This window comes from Staurois parvus, unplaced genomic scaffold, assembly GCF_062004578.1.
Source record: "Staurois parvus isolate SC_StPar_1 unplaced genomic scaffold, SC_StPar_1.0 ptg000061l, whole genome shotgun sequence".
Taxonomy (NCBI): Eukaryota; Metazoa; Chordata; class Amphibia; order Anura; family Ranidae; genus Staurois; species Staurois parvus.
The window spans coordinates 2,395,959-2,417,153 of record NW_028317857.1 but is presented as its reverse complement, the minus strand read 5'-3'; the positions used below and the strand labels follow the sequence as shown (position 1 = coordinate 2,417,153).

The window sequence follows — 21,195 nt, the reverse complement described above, 5'->3', positions numbered from 1 at the left end:
GAAATGAATAGAAAAATGCATCAAAAACATGCCTGTGGTTGCTTTTTCAGTTTTTTTTGGGTTATATGTCCTTTTTCACAGGTGCAAAATGCACTGGAAACACACCAAACAAACATATGCGTTTTTACCGCGTTTTGGAGCAGTGTGAAAGTAGCCTAAGGAACACAGCTACACAGAACTATTAAACCTGCTATGACCTGTACTGTAAGCCTTCTCATGATCCTCCTTTCTTGCTGTGCTATACAGTATAACCCCTACCACAATGAGGGCAACACTTTTTAGAACACCTATTAGTACATATTCCTTACTACTGCCCCCACCAACTGGTATTTCAGCATGTTTCCCTATGACTCTCAAACAGCAAGATCTTTTATGACAATCGTTTTGTCTGACAAAAACTAAGTTTTCAATCAGTTTATAAAAGGCAAGGAAGATAAATGGTGGGAAGAACCATTAACCATATGCTCAATGTTCCCAGCACTCAGCCAAAAAAAAAGCCTAATAAAATATGTCCCTGAAATTTCATTGCAACTATAAGGCCTTGTTCACACCTATGCGATTCAATGTATGTGCTCAGATATCCAATTGTCTTTAAAGGTGCTAGCTCACATTGGTGTGCTGCATAGACAGAAATTTCCTTGCCCAATTTTAATGTGTTGAAGACTCTATGGATGGCAGCACATAAAGATGCATGTCCAGTAGCAAACTCAACTCTACTCAACATTTCATTGGCTAACAAAATCCGACAAACTAGCGCAGGAAAAAATAAAACATACATGAAAGGTGTGAATACAGTCTTATGACTTGAGTTAATGTTTTTTTTTTATTATTTTATTTTTGTTTATACAAAAGATTCCCAAAGCATTAAAGGTTAAAAAATAAAAAAACACCATAGTAGTTGTCTCCTTTGAAACACTCTATCAATGAAACTTCAGCCACAGCTGTACTGTGCAGATGACAAGTCGCTGCATTGAATCATACACTTGTGTGTGGAATGATGACATTGTTGTGCTATTAAGCTCTGTTTATACGCATTTTATAAAAAAAGTATGGAAAATGGAAAAAGAAAATGTGAAAAGGAGCTTGAAGCTTGTTGGAATAAAGTGAGAATGCATATATTTAATATACAATATTTAATATTTTTCTGATGAAAAATAATGTATTTTTCTTGCAATGTAATTTCTAGTCTTGAGCATGCATTCCTCTGAGAACACAGGTATACGAAACGCATCGGGGCAGAGGAAAGGCAGTGACGGAGCAGAGCGCATTTTGAAGTGCTTTGTATACTCCCTCATACGAATAATAGTGATGTAGGTGCACAATCTGTGTTACAATAAATTTTTTTACAGGGTTTATGCACTATGGAGGGTCTTTCTTTTGAATGCATAATGTGATTGAGGTTAACATGCGGATACCCCAGGCGGTGTGAGAGTGACAACTTGGAGGTCTCATATTTCATGGCAACAGTCTGTTATCAGGAGTCAACCTGAGTGGAGTGGCGCTGCCAGAAGGATTGTAATGAATGTATATGGGCCAAACCTTTTGCTAAGTGACCTGTTTGCAACAACGTCCGTGTACCTTCTCGACACCAGTGAGCAAAGAGACTGTGGGTGATCTGCATTGTATTAGATTACTCATATAAACTCTCGGGACTTTTTATTATTATTTTTGTTTACTGCACAAGGCACTTTTTGCGGGGGTTGGAAATTGAAGTGGTGGTGAACAGATTGCTGGGTATCTGCCTCTACTTACTGATATGATTTTTTTTACTTCATTATTTATTTGCACCTGTCACTTTACTCTTGTACTTCATATTCATGAATTTATACATTTTATTATGCACTTTATGACTTTGTAGGCAACGGAGTTAGCACATCCACATGATATCTGGAAGATTTTGTGTGTCGGTTGCAGCTTTCCCTGTATTGCTTCCCTGATTATTTTTTACTAAGCACAGAGGTTTATGTATATATTATATAAAATTGTAGTTCTTGTTCTTTTCCTCATACAAGCCCCTTACGAAAGCATCACTCTGTTGTGAGATATTTTCCCAATTTAGTCTACGCCATCATACCATCTTCACTTTGTGGATAGCACATGAATTCTAATAGGGATATCTCAGCAGTGGATTTTCTGTGAAATAAAGGTACCATATGTTTTCATTTGCCAACCACCATAAAACAAAGAAAATTAATGTGGGGTGTCACTGACCTTTAACGGTGATGTTGGTACATTGGTCTCTAGAATTGGTAGGAACTGGTCCAAATATAAAACTGTCTTTCTATGGAAGAGTCATTTCAGAGATCTACAGACTGATGAGCCAACAACGATATGCAATCTATGCCAACAGCAATAATAATAGAGGATGCCACCAACTGTTCCAGAGGTCAATCATAGAGTAAAACAAGCCCACCCATCTCTCCATCATAGACACAATAATGATACACATACGTGAAGGACATTAAATTACTGTACTCTGTCCTATGGAAGATTTGTAATGTTTTTAATCTTTAATCATACAATATTCAATAAATCAGAAGATCTCAGCAGCCCATTTTCAAGTTTTAAAGTTATTGTCCTTTTCTCTGTGCCTTACACCCTTATATTTGTACAGGCGACTAACTGTGTGACATGTAAAGCGGTATTAAACCCAAAAGCAAGCATTTATTACATTGCAGCTTAGCAATTCTTAGATGTGATGGCTGCATTAGTTTTTTCCTTTTTAGGCTTACTTTCTTCTATTTTCATCTGGTGATCTGGCAAGTAAGTCTGATGTTTTTCAAAATGTAAAGAATTGCAAAATGTATCAGTTATCTGGATGAGAAAACCATTCAGCACTGGCAGGGTGCTTACAATAATGAGAATTCCAATTCATTGCATTCTGTTTTTATGTAGATTTTTCACAGCGCCCCAACTTTTTGGAAGTGGGGACGGTGTAGGAAACAAGCTGGAATCTCCCCAATAGAGTCACAATAGACAGAAAAAACTTGACAGAGGCCAGAACTTTTCCTTGTACTAGTGAAGATAAAATAAAATGGTTTGGGTTGAGCCGAGCTTAAAATGTAAAAAAATGTATCATGAGGTTTAAAAGTATATATGTATGTGCATGAAAAGCTTTTTAAAAATACAATTTGCCTGGTGTCCCTTCATTGTCCTTAGAAAAATGACGTTGTGGTTTCATTCTGGTAAATGATTTGCATAGTTATTGTGGACGTCAAGCCATAGGAAAGCATTAAAACATTAACTGATCAGAAACTAAGTTTAGATGCTAAAGCCCTGATGTAAGAGACAATCCTCTCAGCAATGACGTGTCAACAGGTACACATGCAGTTAAAGGGGACCTTTTATGACAGTTGTTACATTTCACAGCTTGGTGACAAGCGACTAAAAGAATCAAAAAACAGAATCAATGCATAGCACAGTAGAGCCCCATCCCTACTCCATTGAAGCCATGGCTTCAATACACTGCACTGATGATGGCCAAAAAGCCTGAAGCAGCTGTATGAAGTGTTGAACAAATGGCTCTATATTAGCCTATATTTGCACTATACTCCAGAGGTCCTGGCTGATGGGGCATATAGGAATGATATGCATGGCTCCAGTGTCCTAATAGGAGGAATGCTCCTCTTACTTTTGGGATGGAATGAACCAAGTGAATACCTTCTGTGCTACAGTGCACTGAATCGGTTGAAGGGCTTTCTGATAGCTTTAGTCCCTTCTCACCATCACCTGTTCAGGTTCTTGCCTCATTGGGTCCCAGCCTTACTTCACCAAAGCCATGGATTCCATACACTGCACTGATTAGGCTATATTTGCACTTTTACACCAGTGATTAGAGATGTCCATCTGGTTGATGGGGCATAAAGGAATGACTTGTGTGGTTCTGTCCACTGTCCAATGAGAATTATTTTTTTTAGGGATGTATGATAGAATACCTTCCGCTTTCAAAGCTTGGAAGTGCTGGAGGCTGCTGTTGCCCGACTGCCACAGGCAGCAATATTTCCATGTCAAGAACATGACTATGCATCATGCCACAGAGGTGTGCTTAGTCCTGGGATTAGCATTAATCTCCATCTCCAATCTTGTCTACATAAATGCACAAAATATGCAGTACATTCTATAAAGAGGATCTAGAAGAGTGACCCCTGCTGGCTAAAACAATGTACTACACACAAGCAACAAGAAAACAAATTAAGCTAGCAGCTTCTGTCTATCATGTGCAGCTAAATCCAGCAACAAAAATATAATATATTGCAGCATCCTAGTCCTTAGATGTGAAAGCTGCACTAGTTTTATTTTCACAGGATTTATTCCTTTATTCTTGCCCGGAGATACTTCCAGTAACACACTTACTGTCCTAGGACATCAATGGAGGAGAAGCATTGGCACCAGAGGACAGTACTACAGCATACCTCTCCCTCTTTTCTATACCATTGAGGAGGGGTTCTGTGGACCACAGAGAGAACTGTGAACAATATAACAGAGAGCATCAGAAGCAAACAGTACAGCAAGTTAGTGCTGTATTTAGGGCAGGACCAACAGGTATTTTTTTCATGTATTGATCACGTAGCACAAAACATTTAAAAGAGAAGTGGGAATTAAAAAAAAAAAAATCATATAAACTCACATACATGGTCCAATATTGCATCTGTCCCCCGCCACTTCCACACTGAGAAATGAATGATCAAAGAATGCTGATTGCTTAGTTCTCATTCTTTAGTGAGCAGAGAGCCGGTGACTGTCAGTCACCGGCTCTCTGCTCTGCTCCTCCAGCGCTCAATGGAGCTCTGGGCTGTGGAGGGGCAGGAGTGGCTGGCCCATTCTCCCAGTGGCACGCTGAGAGGCTGAACCAGCTGCTGTTCCAGGCATCTGGGTGAATGCTGACATTGAAGTCAGGATCTCTCTAGAGCACAGGTGTCAAACTGGCGGCCCTCCAACTGTTGCCAAACTACAAGTCCCATGTGGCACTGCAAGATTGACAGTTACAAGCATGACTCCCAAAGGCAGAGGCATGGTGGGACTTTGCAACAGCTGGAGGGCCATCAGTTTGACACCCCTGCTCTAGAGTCTGCACTGGCTTAGTGACGTCAGCTGATAGCAAACTTTAGGCCGCTGTCATCTGAATATGGTTCACAGAATGAAGTACATTCTTGTTACCTATAGTATAAGTAGGGCCAAAAGAGCTTTGGCCTTACTTCTCCTTTAATTATATATTTCACAGAACAAAAAAGACCTACAGCAAAATGAACCTAAAGGAGTCCCAAAATACCATCTTGCCTTGCAGAAGACACTGTACTGGGATCCTAGAGTATTTGGCAAATTACCCTGTGCCTATGCTGAAGGGAATTGAGAGAGGAAGGGATATAATACACAAAGTGCCAACATCCCTAATGAATACAAGGGGGGGAAATGTCCTTTATTTTGGTGGGACTTTAGCGGCACAATTAATTTGTATGATAAATTTCAACAATTCAAAAGAGATTTTTTATATAAAAACAGTATGAAATTTTATTTTTACAATCTTTAAAAATAAATATAAAGCTACAATACATATTGTGGCGGTGTCATCAGAGATGGTATTGCAAATCTAATCATGGATCATGCATGGTTCGCACTTGACACAATATGTATTCTAGCTTTATATTTATTTTCGAAGATTGTAAAAATAAAATTTCATACTGTTTTTATATTAAAAATCTCTTCTGAATTGTTGGAATTTATCATATAAGTTAATTGTGCTGTTAAAGTCCCACCAAAAAAGAGGAATTTTGCCCCCTTGTATGCTGAAGGGAAGGGCCAGAGTTCAAGTACAGCTATAGCCAGATCTCATTCATGAAAACAATTTCCATGCAGAAAGTTGAGTTCTTCTAAAGCATGATGTAGCAGTAATGCTGATGCAATCAATCAGGGAAGACACAGACAATGCCCACCATGACTATCAATGACCGTGGAAGGAATGGTGAGCACAACAAATTGTTTCAGGTAGTTTAGGAAATAATTTGTTTGCATACCAGCAATCCTCTCAGCTTCAGAACTGAAGATGAATTATTTGTAAAGATCAAACAAGTCTGCAATTTGTAGCTATAAATTATTGAAAAAAAATTGAGTTCTTATCTATTTCATTCAGGTGTAAAAGGCAAAAGGCTATATTATATACCAAAATACTCTTAAAAGGTGATTGGGACAAAAAAAATAAAAAATCTGCAGTCATCATAAAGACATCATGATATGCTTGCTATGTATTGACAGAAGGACAGGTGTTCAGTGCTGTGGTCTCTCTAGGAAAGAATCCCATGGAAAATACATAGAAATGTGATTCATCAGAGATACTAGACTGAGCAGTAACCACATTAAAGATGGCAGATGGTGCTGGCAGCCAGTATAAATGGCTTATTATGGTAAGATGTGGGAAGAACTAGCACATCAGGGTTGAGTTCTAATATAATATCCTCTTCGTACAGCTGGGAATTCATGGTTTTCAAACTAATCAGATAAAAAATATGCTACCTGATAAAGCAGAGTTGTACTTCCTGATCTATGAAATATTTGGCAACCTACATAATTCAAGCAGTAACTTACGTTTGTTGGCCCTTTAAGGATTTGACTTCAAACTTGTGTTACACACAGCCATGAGATGATGAGTTGAAGTTCTTCTGAACCCATTGGGGTTGACTTTATCCCAGGGTGGACACTGGCCATTGGCTGGAAAATCAGTAGCAATGCTGTCCACTCCCACCTGTCAGGGGACTACACTGTACGTGTATTCTTCACAGACATAAACATTTCTAAACCTGGCAAAAACTAGCAGGAATGATCGATGATCACCTCATGTGGTTTCAGAAAGTAAAGCCTGCCATACATTAATAATTTTTTTTTAATTCAAGCAGCGGGTTGAACGAAAAAAAAATCTGATTCTCCCATCCACACATTTGAGGTGGATGGGGGAATCACTCCTGCTGAGCTTTTGTATTCTGACAGCAGGAAAATTTCCCTGCCTCTAGAACACCCTGATTAGTACTGCTGGCAGCACTGATTGTTCAAACAAAAACCCAACAGACTGGTTGTACAGAAGTCAATCAGCCTGCCCATACTTTGATCGAAAAATTCTGACAGTCCTTGCTGAACCAGCCGGATTTCGATCCATGTATGGCACCATTATATATTGATCCATGTATGGCCACCCTAAGGAGCTGGTTTCCTCTAGTTAGTATATGATTCACACTGTGCATATACAGTAGCTGTGGCACAACAGGGGATGTGTTGGACAGGGGCAGAAAAAAACACAGCTCTAACATAGACCATAGTGGTCATTCCCTGCAGCCTGCTGTAAGGATTAAAGATTTTGGGCTGGCATGCAATCTACTTAACAAGTAAAGCTGCCAATACACTGTGGAAAAAAAAAGCTTCACAGTGTGGATGTACGACTCTTCCACTGTATAATAAAAACCTCCTGCGCCAAAAATTGAATGTACAGTGGGGCAAAAAAGTATTTAGTCAGCCACCAATTGTGCACGTTCTCCCACTTAAAAAGAAGAGAGAGGCCTGTAATTGGCATCATAGGTAGACCTCAACTATGAGAGACAAAATGAGAAAAAAATCCAGACAATCACATTGGCTGATTTGGAAAGAATTTATTTGCAAATTATGGTGGAAAATAAGTATTTGGTCACCTACAAACAAGCAAGATTTCTGGCTCTCGCAGACCTGTACCTTCTTCTTTAAGAGGCTCCTCTGTCCTGCACTCATTACCTGTATCAATGGCACCTGTTTGAACTTGTTATCAGTATAAAAGACACCTGTCTACAACCTCAAACAGTCACACTCCAAACTCCACTATGGTGAAGACCAAAGAGCTGTCGAAGGATACCAGAAACAAAATTGTAGACCTGTACCAGGCTGGGAAGACTGAATCTGCACTAGGCAAGCAGCTTGGTGTGAACAAATCAACTCTGGGAGCAATAATTAGAAAATGGAAGACATACAAGACCACTGATAATCTCCCTCGATCTGGGGCTCCACGCAAGATCTCACCCCGTGGGGTCAAAATGATCACAAGAACGGTGAGCAAAAATCCCAGGACCACACGGGGGGACCTAGTGAATGACCTGCAGAGAGCTGGGACCAACGTAACAAAGGCTACCATCAGTAACACACTACGCCACCAGGGACTCAGATCCTGCAGTGCCAGACGTGTCCCCCTACTTAAGCCAGTACATGTCCAGGCCAGTCTGAAGTTTGCTAGAGAGCATTTGGATGATCCAGAAGAGGATTGGGAGAATGTCATATGGTCAGATAAAACCAAAATAGAACTATTTGGTAGAAACACAACTCATCGTGTTTGGAGGAGAGAGAATGCTGAGTTGCATCCAAAGAACACCATACCTACTGTGAAGCATGGGGGTGGCAACATCATGCTTTGGGGCTAATTCTCCGCAAAGGGACCAGGACGACTGATTCATGTACAGGACAGAATGAATGGGGCCATGTACCGTGAGATTTTGAGTGCAAACCTCCTTCCATCAGCATGGGCATTGAAGATGAAACGTGGCTGGGTCTTCCAACATGACAATGATCCCAAACATACCACCCCGGCAATGAAGGAGTGGCTTCGTAAGAAGCATTTCAAGGTCCTGGAGTGGCCTAGCCAGTCTCCAGATCTCAACCCCATAGAAAATCTTTGGAGGGAGTTTAAAGTCCGTGTTGCCCAGTGACAGCCCCAAAACATCACTGCTCTAGAGGAGATCTGCATGGAGGAATGGGCCAACATACCAGCAACAGTGTGTGCCAACCTTGTGAAGACTTACAGGAAACGTTTGACCTCTGTCATTGCCAACAAAGGATATATAACAAAGTATTGAGATGAACTTTTGATATTGACCAAATACTTATTTTCCACCATAATTTGCAAATAAATTCTTTCCAAATCAGCCAATGTGATTTTCTAGATTTTTTTTCTCATTTTGTCTCTCATAGTTGAGGTCTACCTATGATGCCAATTACAGGCCTCTCTCATCTTTTTAAGTGGGAGAACTTGCACAATTGGTGGCTGACTAAATACTTTTTTGCCCCACTGCAGCTCATAAAGGATAAAGCTGCTAACACCTGCACCTTATTACCTGGAAGTGAAAATGCTAAATATATACAGAGAAATGGTGTAGTGCTCTTATTACCAAATATAAAAATGAGTAATAAAATAATAATAAATAGTGACTACATCCCCTATGGGGTATCCAAGTGAAAAACAAATAAATAACACAATGAATATGTAATATAAACCAATGGTCTCAAAATAGACCTATTGTGATCCAACTATACACAATAAAGTGCTGAATGTCCCAAATCTCAATTGAGATTAGTGATAAAAGACTTGATAATAAAAAAATAATAATAAATGAATAGTGACACACACATGTGATCCTAGCACTGGGGGATAGGTATATCAATATTGGTGAAAAAAGTGCTAAGTGATAAAAACACTCCAAACAACATATGTAGATACAATACTACTAATAAACTCACATCCAAAGCCTCAAAATAAATAATAATAATAAAAAATATAATAGAAAATGAACATATAAATCCCCTAAATAAAATATTGCAATACGTTGTTCTAAACAAAAGTCCAACAAATGTGACACCAGTGTTCCACAAAGGTTAAAACATGCAGGTGATCCTGTGCATCGCAGCCTCTGGTGATGAACCAAAATATAGCAAAATTGGCTCCTCACCGTGACCCTAGAAGGGCCTACTAGCTTTTGGGATCACTCCTGGACCCTCCAAGAACGGATTCCTCCTAATGGTATCCTCCAATGCAGACAAAACCTAACATCAGATAAATGCGTATAAGCCTTCCAGGTCAGGATCAGCTCCAAAATCCCCTTTGGCTATAATTAGTATAACCAGCTCTTGCCTGCCTGTTCACCAATGTGCTCTGTGCCCTTCACCAACTGCTACTGCACCCACTGTCCGCTCCAGCTTTCAAGCATTCGCAGCCTCTCATTGGCTGCCTTAGCTGCCTGTCATACAGTTCTGAATTATTATTGGCTGAAACTATTATTATTAGTTTATTAGTAGTATTGTATTTATATACGTTTTTTGGAGTGTTTTTATCACTGAGCACTTTTTTCCCCAATATTGATATACCTATCCCCCAGTGCTGGGATCACATGTGTGTGTCACTATTCATTTTTTTTTTTTGATTATCAAGTCTTTTATCACTAATCTCAATTGAGATTTGGGACATTCATCACTTTATTGTGTATAGTTGGATCACAATAGGTCTATTTTAAGACCATTGGTTTATATTACATATTCACTGTGTTATTTATTTGTTTTTCACTTGGATACCCCATAGGGGATGTGATCACGACTCTTCCACTGTCTCTTTTGTATTTTGACAGAAGGCAGTGGCTGAATCTGACTGAATGCAGCCTCTTTTCGGCCAACAATTTTAGGCCCGGACAGGAGGTGGCTGACAAGACCACCCATTGAGCAAATTTCATCAAAATCCTTAGGAGCTAACTGAAATTTGTGTATGGCCAGCTTAAAATGGTTGTAAACATCAGACATGAAATATGAACAAATATGAGCATATCCCTTTATAGTGTGTACCTGGGAGTCAGAGAGCCCGAAGGGTCATGGGGGGGGGGGGCGGGGGGCCCAGGTCAACTTTTAGATCGGTGCCCACAAGATTCAAGCTACGCCTCTGGGTACAAGGGAAGGCATAGAACAGTCTGTGAACATGCAGCTGTTGTGTACAAAAGAGCCAGCTACGATTACCACAGCAAGGACACAAGTTATTACAGGGGTATAAAGATTGAGGCTTTAAAGTGGTTGAAAACCTTAGACATGAAATATGAACAAAGCATATCCCTCTATAGTGGATAGTTGTCTTAATTAAGAGAACTAAGTATCATTTCTGAATTGCTGCTTCAGTCCTCTGCTATCTTCACTTCTGACAAGTTTTCCTGACACCAAGAGAAATATGGTGACAGGGGAGGGAAACCCAGCAGACATCCTGTAATTGACAGCCTCAGAGAGTAATTTCAGCTGTCCTCCCCTGCTTTCTGAAAGGTCAGACAAGCGTGATAAATTCTGAAAAGTGTGGTGTGCATTTGTGTTCAGCCCCCCCCCCCCAGATAATTACACCAACCTCATATTGTAGTTGTATCTAAAAATACATCAACCAAGTGTAACTTTGAATTCTGTACACCTATGGATGTTTTAGATAAGTTCTAGAAATGTAGCCTTCTGAAACATTTATCACTAAACTTGTCAATAGTATCACAAGAGTCTTGCTAATATTTATTAGGTCTTTAAACTGCTCTGACCCCTATTTGGGCTTGGGAATTAATCATTAACCTGATATGTTTTATGCCAGAAAATTAATTCTCCTCCGATGGCACCAACCACCCCACCAACTGAGAGTCTTATAACCCTTATTTAACACTATTGTACCTTTAATATAAACTCAACCCTCAGTAGGCATTATCCTGCAAATTCCACAAAATCTGGTTCCCTTGACTAGACTATATTGCCATTAGTGGGGTAGGAAACACAGATATCTTGACCATTGATATGAGAAAGGTGGCTGGCAACTCTCAGTGCTGATGCTTGCACACAGTCTTGGTTGTTTAGAGCACCAATGTAATTACAGTAGAGAGTATAGTATGATAACGCTCATAGCAGAAGACAACAGGTTAAGATCATAGGCTAGGCTTTAGCCATATGTTAATGTCGGTAAACTTTATTGTAAGTATTATATGTCATTTCGTGGACCATCATTGGTCTATTATTCTCCCTTTTTTGTAAAAAAAAATCCATGAAATGTTAATGACCACATAACTAGAATAAATAGTGTTTTTATATCTCCCCAGAGTTCAGCTTTAAGCAAATTGCATGGCCTTGAATGGTGCACCAAGACTTCGGACAGCTTTTAATACAAAACATTTCCATACGAACATATTACTTTCTTCTGTAAAAGAACGCAAAAAGCATTTCTTATTACCTGATTTCCATTAGCTTGAAGGCTCTTCTGTTGTGGTTCTGTAACTGTTGCAGTAGAAGTGGTGGCATAAGTGTATGTCACTTGGGGAATCAAGATAGTCCGCTTGTTGGCAGCTAGTGCTCTAAGACAGGGAACACTATTCTGATCTGTAATGGCAAGAATTGTAGGTAACTGGGCAGTGACTGTGGGAATAGCAATGTTTATGGGATTGGCACTTGGGTTTAAAATTAGAGCTGGCTCCAATATTGGGACACTGTCCACTTGCATTGGCTCTTTTTTAACACAAGACAAGTTCAAGGGTTCTTCTTGAATAGAATAAACACTGCTCTGGTAAACACTAGTTATGGAAGGTCGCTCCAACCCATTTCCAAGCTGCTTTGGTAAAGATAAATCGAGAGGTTCCATTTGCTGCTCTTGGTCACCTTGTACCTCGTCAGATATTGTTGCACCATCTGAGTTTTTTAGCGAGGAGAGGTTTAGTGGTGAGGGGGAGGTTGTGCCACTCTCTGAACCATTTGCAGCCAATGGTTGGGAGGGCTCATTTTTTGGAGGGTTCTGCACATCATTTGCTTCATTCTGAACATCACTGTCTTCTTGCAGTTCAGTATTCTTCTCTGGCAAGTTACCATCCTGGTCTGCTTTTGGTGAAGATGACCTAGAAGATTGGAGAGAAATTTCTCCACTTTGCATTTTTTCAAACCATTTTTTTACCACATCCAGTGGTAGGTTTACCGAATCAGCAATTTTAGAAAGTTCTTCGGCACTTGGTTGTGCATTCAGAGCATAGTAGGCTTTCAAAAGTGATAGAAGGTTTTTCAATGGTGGTTGACTAGGGGTAAGGTTTCCATCTGTGGTTTCCACTGATGAAGACTCAGACTTTATGGATTCATCCTTGCTACTTTCAGGAAGTGGAGTACTGCTTTTCTGATCATAGTGCTTAGGTTCTTGAAGTGCATTGGAATCTGTTGGCTGATCTTCACAAAGCATGCAAGTGCTCTCCTCCGTAAACTTTGTATCCTTCTCGGTTTTAATAGTTAGATCTTCTGGTAATTTTTCGGTCTTGCAAACTTCTGCGGGAACTTCTTTTTTCAGGTTCTGTGGAACAACTGGAAGCTGGCTTGGCTGCTCTAAGCTGTAATTGATGATTATTTTGGTTGTCCCATCTTGATCAACCAAAGGAAGACTAATAGCTGAAATTACAGAATGACCCGCTTGCTGTATGGTTGCAGAAGTAATAGTTCCTTGTTCTTTGGATGCAAGATTGGCATGGTTATTTTCTAACACTTGTCTGATTACATTCCCATCAACAGCCACCTTAAGAACATTTTGAATGTCACTAAGGTTAATACTAATAGGTGATACCAGGCCCATAGTTGGTAGAACAACAGCTTGTACTACACCCTGAGGAGAACCGGTTGCCTGGAGAGGGTTACCAGTAAAGACCCCATTTGTCAAAGGGGCAGAACAGTTGATTCCTGACGCAACCACAATGGGCTTAATTTCATAATCCACAGGTTCTGTTTTGATTTGGTTTACTGGAAGTTGCTCCTGTAAAGGCTTGTTCTCGATCTTTTGACGAATTGGTGCCCGTACTGGACTGCCAGGGGATGCAGAGAGGGAAGGGGAGGAGCATTGGGGAGTCTTCAAACCGGAACGTGCACGTCCATTGACTGGAATTACGCCAATACATTTTTTACTGCTTATATGGGAACTATAAGAGCCAGAATGGGAAAATCTCTTCTTGCAGTTTGGGCATTCATATGGCTTCTCTCCTAAAAAAAATAATACACAAAAGTCAAGTATGTCAACAAACTTGATGAATTACTTCAAATAGTGTTTATTCATGCCCAGATGGGAGAAGCCACAATTATGAGGTATAGTGATGACTAGGAATCAACTGAGTGTTCGGTCCAACTAAGTTCAGACCGAACATTCCGCATGCATGAACATAACAGCTGTCAAAAGTTGCTAAGGAATTCCTGGTCATGTAAGTGAATGTGCCCGTTGATGTCAGTGGCTCCAGATATGGTATCTGAAATCTACTGTCCACCGAACCCTGCTTGAACTGAACCCAGGTACGTTTGGCTCATGACTAGTGATAACTGACAAAACCAACACTCCATATTTATTTAACAGTAGGAATCTCAATAGTAAAAATCTCGAATAACATGCACTGCTCACCTTAAAGCATAAGTATAATGTAATAGTACACGCAATGCTGTGAAGGAGCTGGGTACAGAATAATAAATACTATTGTTTTTTTTTCCGGTAATAAATATTTTAGTCCCTGCACTAGCTCTGTGTGGATCTAAACTTTTTTGTATGGTACTATGGTTGTGTGAGCCTATTAGCTGGGAGTATGAGAACTTTACTATGAACAAGACACAAAACTCTCATTATATATCCTCCTGAGGGATGTCTTATGAAAGTGTTTTATTATATCTGTTCAAAAAAAAAAAAATAGCTGTGCATCCAGCCAGAATTCTTGTTAGCTGATAACTTCCTATACTGTCTGCCTCTGGATTGTTATAATTTAGCATTGCTCTTTGTGAGTTCTGCAAGCTACAACACAACTCCCCCTGTTATGAAGAGAGGAAGGTGTTATGTAACCCTAACAGTGTTATGTAGTCTTAACACTCTCCTTGTCCTAGGCTGACAACACTGCTCAGTAAGGTTGTCACCCTAGAACAGGAAGTGAGTTAATGGAAGGATTAACAGGTTAAAATAAAGGAAAAAAGTGTTGAAAAGGAAAACAAAGGCAGTCACCACATGTAAGGACTGGTAAGCTGCAGTACTAACATGAGGAGTTCTGTGGGAAGCTCTCCAGACACTGCATTGATCTTTGACATAAAGGGCTCGTTTACACCAGATGCAGTCCAGTGCGTTTTTCTTTCTGCATCAAAAATTCATGCACAGTGTTTTCCATGTATACCAATGACCCTAGTTCACACCAGTGCAGTCAGTTCCAGTCAAGTAGAACAAGCTGCATTTTTTTCTGCACAGAACAGTACTGGAAAACAGTAAAAAACATGTAAAACACAGCGGAACAGTGTGGTGCGAACTGTAAGCAAAAATGTATCCGGAGTGCGTATTTGTGGTGTGCACTGGCCCTAAAAGAGGAAAAAATGTATATATAAAAAAATTTAAACATATACTCTGTACTAATAAAGCTATATTGGGTTTTTTTTTTAAGTCACTGCTATCATGTGGTGGTCACAATCCTGCCTCCAAATAAAAAAATGAGTAAATGAGTTTAACCACCTGAGCTCCGGAAGGTTTTACCTCCTCCATGACCAGACTATTTTTTGCTATTCAACACTGCGCTACTTTAACTGGTAATTGCTCTGTTATGTATTACTGTACACAAATTAAATTATATAATTTTTTCACACAAATAGAGCTTTCTTTTGGTGGTATTTTTATATTAATGAAAACAGAAAGAAAATGTAGTAAAAAATAATAAAGTGGTTAAAGATATAAGCTGCAGTACAATCAATGTTTGTTTTTGGATTTAGATATACTTTAATAGTATACGTGTGGGGGGCTTAACTGCTGTAGTGTGGGGGATCCATAAAATGGTGGCAGAGCTCAGGGCAATGCAACAGGGTAACAAGAATTCCAGCCCTGTCAGTAGCATACATTCATCTTTCCTTCATTCCCCTACTGCTGTTTGCACATAAGGAATGAATAAAAAAAGCATTTCTGGGTATGGAGCAGCATGTGACTCACTGTCACAATAAAGCATTGGTGCTTGGCCAAATGAGAGCTGGGGGGGAGCCCTAGGCTCTATGTTTACTCCTAACCACAATTTACACAGGCCATCCTTCCATTGCTCTCTGTGACCAAAATGAGCAGTGGGGTAGTCACTTAAAGGTAAGTATGTGCAGTTAATGGGACTGGCAATGAAGTGAATCTGCTGCTTTATCATGCATGGGAAAGCACAGATTAACTTTAAAATATTCACTAACACCGTCATGGCGGGAAAGAATAGAAGGGCGGAGTCACAATTACCTTCCTTCCTTTTCTTAGACAGTATGTCCTCCAAAATTATGGGTACATAACTATGTTTAATCTTTAAAATTCAGTTTTTACAGAATTTCAAAGTCATATCTTTCCAGGCAGCATAGATGAAAAGGTGTTACCAATGAACTTACCACTGTGAATCCGTAAATGTTCCTTTAGATGGTGTTTGTATTTGAAAGCTTTTCCACATTCAGTGCATTTAAATTTTCTGTTTCCACCAGACTGTGTTACATGCCTCTGTAAGAGAGGAAAATTCATCACTATATTGTAAGAGGAACACAGCATTCTGACTGGGTACAGTACTCCAAAAAACTGCGCACATTTTGACCTAAATTTAAATAAAAAAGTTTTGTTTTATTTGCATTCCTTTCTTTATTTCATTCCCCATGTATTATCATATTGACACTGCCATTGCTGATCTGATACCCTGGTCAGAGTAGAGCAGGTGAATGACAGGTCCGTGTCCGCTGTGCATAAACTGAGCGCACATGGACCGAGCCAACTCTGCTCTACGTGCAGCCAGTCGTATCGACTATTACATTTACACCCGACTGCCCTCCAATCTGCTCCGTCTGGACAGAGGTGGATGGATCCACTTCTTTTTTTATAGTAGACTGGATTAGATTCCAGGTATGCAGGTGTAATCGGACACAAGTCTGTTTACATCCTCCGCTTCATAGAGTTGAATGGAGGGTCCGATTGAGTTTGCAAAAAAAACCTGACAGGCAGCCCCAATCGTACCGCCCGTGTGAAAGGGGCCTTAAAATTACATGCGCCTGTGAAACAATGTCAAACTTCAGTACCCAAAAGAGATGAAGCTATCAGTTTAAAGCTGAGTGAAGGCTCTATAATGATTGCTCTGTACATGGGGGTTGGGGACTTAAATAAATGTTTTTGTGTTTTTTTTTAATATTTAACCATTCTGTGATCACATAGGGGTCCAATAGCCCCCTATGTGATAGCATACAGTAATGACAAGTACTCTTAAATGAGACATGTGGGGTCTATTGTTCCCAGAGTCTCCCCTGCCCTCTACTGAAGCTAACTAGCAGCCAAGGAAAGTGACAGGAGAAACAGTTCCCCAACATTGGTATCAGTGGGAGGAATAGTACTCGATCGTTGGTGTCAGTGGAAGTAATAGTGCCCAATTGTTGGTATCAGTGGGAGGAATAATGCCCCATTGTTGGTATCAGTGGGAGGAATAATGCCCCATCGTTGGTATCAGTGGGAGGAATTGTGCCCGATCGTTGCTATCAGTAGGAGGAATAGTGCCCCATGGTTGGTAACAGTGGAAGGAATAGTGCCCCATCGTTGGTATCAGTAGGAGGAATAGTGCCCCATCGTTGGTAACACTGGGAGGAATAGTGCCCCATGGTTGGTAACAGTGGGAGGAATAGTGCCCCATCGTTGGTATCAGTAGGAGGAATAGTGCCCCATCGTTGGTAACAGTGGGAGGAATAGTGCCCCATCGTTGGTATCTGTAGGAAGAATAGTGGCCCATCGTTGGTAACAGTGGGAGGAATAATGCCCCATCGTTGGGTCAGTGGGAGGAATAGCGCTCCATTGTTGACATCAGTGGGAGGAATAGTGCTCCATCATTGGTATCAGTGGGAGGAATAGTGCCCCATCATTGGTAACAGTGGGAGGAATAGTGCCCCATCATTGGTATCAGTGGGAAGAATAGTACTCAATCGTTGGCATCAGTGGAAGGAATAGTGCCCCACTGTTGGTATCAGCGGGAGAAATAATGGCCCACCGTTGGTATCAGTGGGAGGAATAATGCCCCATCGTTGGTATCAGTGGGAGGAATAGTGCTCCATTGTTGGTATCAGTGGGAGAAACAGTGTTCCATCATTGGTATCAGTGGGAGGATAAGTGCCCGATCGTTGGTATCAGTAGGAGGAATAGTGCCCCTTGGTTGGTAACAGTGCGAGGAATAGTGCCCCATCGTTGTTATCAGTAAGAGGAATAGTGCCCCATCGCTGGTAACAGTGGGAGGAATAGTGCCCCATCGTTGGTAACAGTGGGAGGAATAGTGCCCCATCGTTGGTATCAGTAGGAAGAATAGTGCCCCATCGTTGGGAATAGTGGGAGGAATAATGCCCCATCATTGGTGTTAGTGGGAGGAATAGTGCTCCATCATTGGCATCAGTGGGAGGAATAGTGCCCGATCGTTGGTATCAGTAGGAGGAATAGTGCCCCATGATTGGTAACAGTGCGAGGAATAGTGCCCCATCGTTGGTATCAGTAAGAGGAATAGTGCCACATCGTTGGTAACAGTGGGAGGAATAGTGCCCCATCATTGGTATCAGTGGGAGGAATAGTGCCCCGTCGTTGGTAACAGTGGGAGGAATAGTGCCCCATCGTTGGTAACAGTGGGAGGAATAGTGCCCCATCGTTGGTAACAGTGGGAGGAATAGTGCCCCATCGTTGGTAACAGTGGGAGGAATAGTGCCCCATTGTTGGTATCAGTAGGAAGAATAGTGCCCCATCGTTGGGAATAGTGGGAGGAATAATGCCCCATCATTGGTGTTAGTGGGAGGAATAGTGCTCCATCATTGGCATCAGTGGGAGGAATAGTGCCCGATCGTTGGTATCAGTAGGAGGAATAGTGCCCCATGATTGGTAACAGTGCGAGGAATAGTGCCCCATCGTTGGTATCAGTAAGAGGAATAGTGCCCCATCGTTGGTAACAGTGGGAGGAATAGTGCCCCATCATTGGTATCAGTGGGAGGAATAGTGCCCCGTCGTTGGTAACAGTGGGAGGAATAGTGCCCCATCGTTGGTATCAGTGGAAGGAATAGTCCTACATTGTTGGTATCAGTGGGAAGAATAGTCCCCCATCAATGTTCACAATGGGAGGAACAGCGTTCTATTTTTTTTAACAGTGGGAGTAATTATGCCCCATTGTTGGTGTCAGTGGAAGGAATGGTGCCTCATCCTTGGTGTCGGTGGGAGGAATAGTGCCTTGTATCAGAGAAAGGAAGAGTGCCTCAATCCTTTATCTGGCCCCCCAGGCTGCAGTTTTTGCTGCCTGCTTCTGCGTAACATTGAAGCTAACACACAGGCTGCACAGCTAGGTGACATAAATGTTACCCTTCCATTTAGAGTCTCAGAATTCATATAAATTTTCATCACCAATAGTCACCATCTTGGACGTGCGTTTGCACTTTTGTCACTTTATTTTCCTGATATTGGAAATATACATTTTGCAATACTGTTATTTCTTGGTATACTTTTAATGAGAGTTCTAGTTTTAGGTTGCTGTTACTTGCAATTTTATTGGTATTAATTATTTATTACTTTGATGTGTTTTTTTTAGCGCTGCACCTTTATTTATCATACTTGGTCTCTGAAGGTTGTTGGTACCTTTCGGTGTACAGCGGCTTTTTTTTAGCGCTCACTTTTACACTTGCATTCTACATATTTTCTTTTGATCCTTTAAAATGTAGTTGTAAATGTAGTTGTAAAATGAAGCAAGCCGAAATGAGTAACCTGAGAAAAAAAAAAAAGGTCCCATACCTGACACCCTTGAAACTAATTTGTACTACATAATACCTGTGTTGACTTTCTAGTTTGGATCTACCTATCCAGTAAAACATGCTGAGGAGGAATTCATCAATTTTACATTAAAAATGAGAAACGCAGGACATGCAGAAATAAAATGATATTCTGTAACTTCAGAAAGTAAATGCATCTGAACTCGAGCCTTTTATATTGGTGGTTTGGAACAGGTTGAGTTTCATCAGAGCTGCAGGTGTAGATATAAACAGGAAAGGAAGGATGTGAGGCCATGCTGTCCACCTAAAGCCTTTCTGCCACTTACTTGATCTTTTCCTGACTTGTGGGATGTCATGTGACGGTCCAGCTGGGTTCTGTAGGCAAACGTGTAGCTGCACATAGAACAACTAAAGTTGTCTTCATTCTTTTCATGCCGGTATTTGATGTGTTCCTTCAAGGAAGTGTAACGTTTGTATCCCCTGTCACAATACGGACATGTCAGGAGCTGGGAGAATGCGTCTGGAGTTCCTGCAAATACAGATCAGGCTGTGACACAGCTGCATCTGGAAGTACATAACAATACATACAATGCAGTACAATAGTCTTCACTTGGTATACAACATTCTACTCTACAGTGTCATAAAGGTTGAAACCAATATAACTTGTGGTTAACCACTTCCCATCCGGCCCATGTGTATAAAAAGCCAGACAGGAGCAGTGCAGGAGCGGGTGGGCGTTTTATAAACGTCCTCCCGCTTCCCTACCTGTTCGCGCTCCCTAGGCGCGTGCGGCACCGCAATTCGGTACCCGCTGTGTCTTCCGAACACTGATCGCTGTACGGGATTGGCCAATCAGTGATCACATGAATAGTAGTAAGCATGATGTGACTTCCTGACGTCATTGCTTACTACGTGTGAAATCTGTGAATGATCACAGAGGTCACATGGTACAACCCTGTTCACAACAGCCTTGTACCATGTGACAAGCTGTGACCAATCACAGCTCTCACAGTATTTCTCAATGGCTGCAAGAATGAGCCAGAGAGAAGGAGAAATGCTTGCTTTTACAGTGTAAAAAAAAAAATCTTCATCATCACCCACAAGTAGTAGAGTGTCACCACTGCTAGGGTTTCAGTATGTAAAAAAAAACAAAAAACAAATAATAATAATAAAAAAAATAAAAATGTAAAAAAAAATTTTGAACAATTATAATTTTTGGTTATAAACTAATTTGGGTTTTTTTTTTTTATGAAAAGATAGCTGAATACATTTTGGCCAAGATTTATGAAGAAAGATTATTTATTTGCAAAATTTTATAAGAAACTTTTTTTTCAAAATGTTTGGACTTTTTCATTTATATAGCAAAAAAAATAAAAAGTCCCAGTGGTGAACAAATACCAATCAAAATAAAGTTTTATCTGTGTCAAAAAAATGCTAAAAAATCCAAATGGGTACAGTGTTGTCATTCAAAGTGTGATAGCGCTGCAAATTGGACTGGACAGAAGGGGGTGAAAATGACTTGCCGGACTTGAAGTGGTCAAACAAATATAACAGTGCTCAGTTCTACAGTGGATAATCCATAGAGTTCACAAAGCAGGTGGATGGATGGTTGGAAAGGTGGATGAGAGAAACACACTCTGTCCGGCAGCTACTAGCCAGTGGACC

At 40.6% G+C, this 21,195-nt stretch overlaps 1 protein-coding gene across 2 annotated transcripts in view; it reads right to left on the bottom strand.

The window, feature by feature from the left end:
- ZEB1 (zinc finger E-box binding homeobox 1) overlaps positions 1–21,195 on the bottom strand; it is a 209,963-nt gene that overhangs the window by 15,106 nt on the left and 173,662 nt on the right. For both annotated transcript variants that reach the window (XM_089668680.1, XM_089668681.1), the window contains exons 5-7: positions 19,857–20,059; positions 16,162–16,267; positions 12,008–13,779 (exon numbers count right to left, since the gene is read on the bottom strand). In XM_089668680.1, the coding sequence (XP_089524806.1) occupies positions 12,008–13,779; positions 16,162–16,267; positions 19,857–20,059 (2,081 nt within the window). The remainder of the gene's footprint in view (positions 1–12,007; positions 13,780–16,161; positions 16,268–19,856; positions 20,060–21,195) is intronic.